Source organism: Equus quagga, chromosome 2, assembly GCF_021613505.1.
Source record: "Equus quagga isolate Etosha38 chromosome 2, UCLA_HA_Equagga_1.0, whole genome shotgun sequence".
NCBI lineage: Eukaryota > Metazoa > Chordata > Mammalia > Perissodactyla > Equidae > Equus > Equus quagga.
The window spans coordinates 37,764,785-37,771,313 of NC_060268.1; the positions used below are offsets into that span (position 1 = coordinate 37,764,785).

Here is a 6,529-nt window from a genome sequence, read left to right on the forward strand (position 1 = left end):
AGGTTGGGTTGGGGTAGTGACCCCCGATTGTCAATGAAGGTGAATCCTGGGTAGGCCTGGGGCAGAGACAAGAGGGAGCAGGAATTACCCCAGAACCTGGTTCAAGGGGCAACTGGTGTTCAACACTGGAGGCTCTGCCACCCCCAAAATATGCTTTGTCTTGAGGCAATTTCTTCCCCCAAAAATTTAACCTCCAGATTCCTTCCTAATCAGCCCTCCCGTCCAGAAAGTCTCTTAGGTCGTGTGTGGCATTACTGTCAGCATCACCTGGGGTGGGGAAGGCAGGGACACTGTTCCACCTGCCTGGTTGCCAGGGTATGGGGAAACCTGGCAAGGGTCAGGGGGCCGGGCGGGAGCCAGCAGGACTCAGCACTGAGCCTTAGGGCCTAGGGAAGAGGGTCCACCTTCCCGGCTGGAAGACTGTAGCCCATGGAATCAGTCTTCTGCTCCTCACCTCCCAGGACAGGAAAGGCAGGCTGCAGCGAAGATGAGAGACTTAGGCAGGGAATACCAACAAGCACAAAAAAAGACTGAGAGAGGGGTCCCTTTTAGAAAGAGGGTACCTCGCCTTGGCAGTGGGGACAGGTTCTGGGATCACGGGCAGGAAACTGCCAGGAAAGTGAGGGATCTGGAAGAAAGAGAGAAATCCCAAGGTAGCAGAGACGGAAGGGGGGCGGGGGGAGCAGTGCTGGCCTCGACGCTGTTTACCGCTGGGCGTGCAGCACCACGGCCTCCGTGCCAGCCTGCCGAGGCTGAAGCCCAGGCACTGAGTGGGGCAGAGCGTTGGCCTCTAACTCCGAGCTGCTCTCGGGCCCTGGTGCCTCCCCAACCAGGCTGGGGATGTCTGGAGCTGTGGAGCGTCGGCGCAAACCCAGGCGGCCAGAGCCGGGGTCGCCCTCTGGGTGGGGGCTAAGGCCGATGGGGGCTTGCACTAAGGTTGGGGGCGCTCCCTCCAGCACCTCCTGTGAACGCCACCGCCCAGTCCCCGAAGACTGGGGCGAATTTGGTCGGGGCATCAGGGCTCCCGCCCGCAGTCGAGCTGCCTCCTCCTCGGTCACGGCACCCAGAGCCAGGCTCATGCTCCGGCCCAGCTCGGGCCGCTCGCTGCCCTGCGCCCGGTGCCGGCCCGAGCTCTTGCCCCCCCGAGGCAGCCTCGCCGCCGTGACCATGGCCGCCGGCCGCTCGCGCAAAGCGCGCCAAGAGAGGCCGTGGGAGGCGGCGGGGGCTGGGTCGTCGGCGCTCCGGGCTGGGCGCGGGAGCCGGACGGCCCGGGGGGCTGTCGGAGTTGGAGCCCCGGGCCGCGGCGGCGGCGGCTGCGCGGCCCCAGGGCCCGGTGAGCGCCTGCACGCAGGTCCCGTGACCGCGAGCGGCGGCCAGCTGCAGCGCCGTGAGGCCCGCACGGTTGGTGCGGTCGAGGCGCAGGCCGAGGCGGCGGAAAGAGCGCACCAGGAACTCGAGCACCGCCCCATGGCCGCACGCCGCCGCCCACATCACCGGGCTGTTGCCTGCAGAGTCGGCCGCCTCGGGGTCGCCGCTGAACTGCACCAGCAGCTGCACGGCGTCCAGGTGGCCGCGTTCACACGCCAGGCTGAGCGCCGTGCGGCCGCGCTCATCCCGCAGGTTCACTGCCGCACCCTGCTCCAGCAGTAGCCGCACAAAGCGCGCGCGCAGCGCGGGGTCTGGCAGCCCCACGGCCACCATGAGTGGCGTGCGGCCCTGCTCTGCGCGACAGTCGATGATGCTGCGGTCCAACGCATCCAGCACAAAGCGGGCCAGGTGCACTTTGCCCGCCTGCATAGCCTCCAGGAAGGTGCGCGTACCCGCTCGGGGGCACAGGTCCTTGGGCTTGAGCATGGCCCTGGCCGCCGCGCCCAGGCGGCCCGGCAGCTCCGCACGGGGGCGCCCCTGTTCCCGCGCCCCGCGGGGCTCTGGCCCCCGCCGATGCTCTGCTATGGCTCCCTCTGCGCGTGGGCGGCTGCGGCCGAGGGTCCCCGGCTTCCCACTCTTGTCCCCGCGCTGCTCCCGCTGTCCCGCCGCTCCTCGGCCGCACGCCTGGCGTCTCGCTGCTCCTTCCCTGGGCTTCCCGCCTGGAGGTGTACGTTGCTCGCTACTCCGAGCTCCGCGCCTGGCCCGCCACCAGACGACGGGAGACGAAGCTCAGCCACCGCCTGCCTCTCCTGCTGCTTTCTCTGCGTCCGGCGCTCCTCAGTCCCTCGTGGCTTGGAGCCGCGCGGCTCGCCCGCGCACGGGGCAGCGCCCACTCCCCTGCTGAGACGGTGGCGCCCGCCGAGCGCGCCTGCCTCCAGCCCTGGCGGGGCGCGCCGCTTCTCAAGCAGCTGGCGCCGCTCCTCCGCCTCCTCCCTCTCGCGGGGGCCGGGCCACGCCAGGGCGCTTGCTCCTTACTTGGGGGGCTCAGCGGCGCGGGAGCCGCCGCCTGCCTGGATACCTGGCTTTATAGCCTCGGGGGTCTCCATGGCAATGGCTGCCCTGGAAGCAGGCTGAGCCGTCCAGGCAGAAACGGACGGGGCGGGGGAGAACCCCCCTGACCCCCACCCCTTCGTGGGCCTCGATGTCGGGGTGTGGCTCCTCCTCCGTGCTCCCCTGGGGCTGCGGTGGTGGTTGCGGGGCGGGGGTGGGGGCTGCTCACTGGGGGCCACATGTACTGGATCGAGCCAATCCCAAAGTCACAGTCTTCTCTCCCCGCCCTCCGCCCCCACCGGAGTCGCTGCCCTAGGCTCCTTAGAAACTGGCGGGACCTCGGGCCCGTCGGGGAAGACCGAGGGCTGCCCCCACCAGTCTTGGTGGAAGGAAATGGGACCCTATGAGGGCAGAACTGGACCATAAGCGAGTTAGGGGTGGCGGCGAAAGGCGGATGGATGGGGAGTCATTTGGAGGAGGGGGTACCTGCGCGGCGCGTGGGGTGAGGGGCGCTTAGTCTGGCTGGGAACTGCCGCTCGAAGTGTAGCGAATCACGCACTCACACACAATTGTTCCTCCCGCACACACTCACTCCGAGCGGGGGTGGGGGGAGAGCGTGCTCTCCAATCTCAGACGTCTCCAACCCCGACAACGCGCCCGCGTGCCAGCCCCCGGCGGCTGAGAAGCAGGTGGAGCGGGCGCCTTAAGATCCGGGAGCACGGCAGCCGCCTTACCAACTCTCCGGCGCCACCTCCACGCCGCTTCGGGACCGGCCGCCACCCTGGAAGACCGCGGACATAACGCAAGGCTCCCCCATGGTCCGGTCTCCCTCTTGAGCACAAAACCACCCCCAGACCACAAGGCTCTGACCTTGGCCACTAGCTGACCCCTTCGGAGAGGAAGGACGAGAAAAGAGCTCGATTCAATAGGGTGTGGAAAAACCACTGCATCTCACGTTCCTCTGGCCGGCTGCACGCCCCTGGGGGCGGCTGGGGGCCGGGGCCGGGGCCGGGGGGGAGGGGGGCGCAGGCCTTGAAGGAGGGGAGTCAGGGCGCCTCAGAGCCGCAGGGAGGTGGGAGGGTGAGTAGGGTTGGAATGGATATTTGCAAAGTGCGAAGTGAATCAGGTACAACTACAGAATTTACTGAGACTTTTCATGAGCCAGGTATTATGTTCCCAGCTGTGGGCAACACAGAAGCAGAAGTTCCATTCTGGATGGAAGAGACCTCTGCTCTCCAGCAGGACGACAAGCCCAGGACAAAGAAGTGGAGGTTATCAGCTGAGGGCTGAATGCCTCTGGTAAATGCAAAACCGAGACAGTCCTTAGAGGAAAAGATGGAGTCGTGGGGAGCGGAGGGCTCTGGGGTCTTCTGAGGATAGGGTTTCTGAGATGGTCTTCAAGGATGTGTGCGACCTGGCTGCTAAGAAATAAGGAAGACATTCCAGAAGGGGTTACTGAGGCAAGGGCATGGAAGCAGGAAAAACACCTTTAGGGGACAGTGTTGAGCGCTGCTTTAAAGGGTCCTTTCCTATGAAAGACAGGGAATTAAGGGAAGAATAAAGGTGTCCTCTACCTGGGCAGAGCAGTGACAAGAAGCTTTGCAGCAGAGGCTGCCTGGGGAAAGGTATGGGGTGAAGAGAAGTCAGCCTCTGGGAAAAAGCCAGTGGGCCCAGGAGGGTAAGTGGCAAAGTTGGCACCTGGTCATGCACCCTGGGCTTCTTGCCTCTCTCCAGGCTCCAGGGAAGTCCCCGGGGCATCCAGGGCCCAGCCAGGGAGCAGGGGCTCCACTTCCGCCTGTCTTGGGGGAAGCATGTGACGTGTACCTGCACACACTGGGAAGCCCCCCTTTTATCTTTTTGCATTTTTTAATCCCCCTGCTCAGGACTCTGCCAGTTTTCTCTCACAGCGTCATAGAAAGGGCACAGTATTTGACATCAGAGTTAAGTCCCAGCTTGGAGGCATTTACTAGCAGAGTGGCTGCAGGCCTGCAGATTCTCATCTGCAAAATGAAGCCGATAATACTAGCCCTGCCTGCTTCACACAAGAGCAAGCTAGGGGGGGGGGGGGGGGGAAGCCGCACAGTGATCCCGAAAGCAGGAAGCCCAGTCCCCCCAAGACCTGGGGACACCTCCTGAGGTGTCGCCCAGGGCCAGGTATAGTCTCTCCGACCCCAGTAAGGATGCAAGAATGCTCTCCCTATTTACTCAGATAGCAGAAGAAAGGCTTTTCTTTCCTTCATGACTCAATTCCCCTTTTCTGCAGCATGAAATTGCTTCTTTCCCTTTTTCTCTGTTTCCAGAGGAAGGGGAAGGGGGCCCCCTGGAACCTATGTGTGGCAGGCCAGTCCGACAAGCCAGGCAGTGACACCCCCTAGATGGAAGAGAGAAGCAGGAGGAACCTGGAATGGGCACCTCTTTGGTCCTAAAGAGCCATTTCCCCTCCTCCTTGAGACAAGTCTGCCTCATTTACGGCCTTGTTCTGCGGTGGATGGAGACAGCTCCAGGGAAGCAGAGGAGCTGGGGGAGGTCCCCGTCAGGGCATCGCCCTGGCCTGGCAGAGAGCACCAAGCCAGGTACTCTTTGCAAGGAGCAGCTGCTTCCATTTGCCCCAGCTGGCATGGCCAACCCAGCCAGGCCTGTAGTGGGATGGGGGGGTGGTGCCAGGTCTCAGGCCCTGGAGCCTTTGCTCTGACTTGCCTGTGGGCTCAGTATGTTCTGAACAGAAAAGAAATAGCAAAGCTGAAAAAAAGCTGAGACTTTGCTGCAGAGCGCAGAGGCACCAACAGCCGGAATTAGAAGCTGTCGTTTAGGGAGCTGAAGGCTGACAGGAGATGGAGCCTGGCAGCCAGGGGGCAGGCAGGCCCTCCGCATGCCCCTCCTCTCCCACCTGCGGAGCCTCTCCCCCTACCGGCCCCAGGCTGGCAAAAGGGCTTCCTCCCAGAGGCGAGTCAGGTCTGCAGTCTGTCACCCTGTCTGCAGCTGCCCCCCCTTCCAGGTCCCCTCTTTCTTCAAGTGTCACCAGCCCCCTCAACCTGTCACGTTGCACCAGCTCAGCAGGGTTGGGCCTGGTGGCACGTGGCTGGGAGATCCAGAGAGCTGAGGTGGGGGAGGTGCAGGGGGCGGGGTGAGTCAGCAGGGGACTCTGGTATCTGAATCAGCAGTGGAATTGGAAAGGGGGTAGGGACCCTTTATGCAAAAGGTGAAACTGAGGCATGATGGGTGGATAGGGAACCTTGCCCCAGCCCCATAGATATGCAGCAGGAATGGAACCCAGGTGCCCTTCACCTGCCCCAGAGCCCTGAGGGAGGATATCATTTCCTCTGGCATCACCTGCAGCCAGAGATTAATTCAACTCCAGGGCCCAGAGACGATGCCATTTCCCCAGGGGCCACCTTGCCCTTTTTCCAGAGGACAGAAAGCAGGGAGCTGGGTATCTTGACCTGGCCTCAGGGGAATCCCCCAGCCTGCTTTGCAGAAGCCTCTCCAGGAGGCAGGATTGCATCCCCTTCCCCATTCCTGGCTTCCCAGCTCCAGACTGGGGGCTCAGAGACTCTGCCCAGCCTGGCTGAGGCGCAGGAAAGGCAGTCTCCTTCCCCTGACCAGTCATTGGCAAAAGCTGGGGGCTGCCCGGTGGGCCCTATTAGGCATGGGCTCTGGCTTAGGCCCCCATGCCCAGGTCAGGGAGTTCCTCTACCCTGGATCCTCATCCTTCCCTGGTTCTACCCCTGGGTTGGGGGGAAGATGAGGCTGCTGAGTGCCTAGCTGGACGGTTGAAGACAGGGCACTGCCCTGGGGTGGAGGTGTCTCACCCTCAGCTGTATCCAGCGTGTATGCAGGCTGGTCAATGACAGGCCTTACTCCTAGGAATGAGCACGCCCCCTAGCCTCACCCTGCAGCCAGGGACTGCTGGGTTCCCAGAGGTAGGCCCCCAGAGGGATGGGGGTGGTTCCTGTTTATTTTCCAAAGGCACAGGTGCTCACGGCTAATGGCATTTGCCATAAATGTCTGATGGGAAAACAACCTCTTCCCAGAATCAACCCCGTCCTGCCTCTCCCAAGCCAGTGCCTGTCCCCATTTGGGATTTGGAACCATGTCATAGGTGCAGAGAATG

At 63.0% G+C, this 6,529-nt stretch overlaps 1 protein-coding gene across 1 annotated transcript; it reads right to left on the reverse strand.

The window, feature by feature from the left end:
• Nucleotides 1–595: 595 nt before the first annotated feature.
• ANKRD63 (ankyrin repeat domain 63) lies at nt 596–1,854 on the reverse strand. The gene is given in 2 exon segments (XM_046652335.1): nt 596–1,142; nt 1,144–1,854. Coding segments are annotated over 2 exon segments (1,149 nt in total). The 3' UTR covers nt 596–704.
• Nucleotides 1,855–6,529: the final 4,675 nt, after the last annotated feature.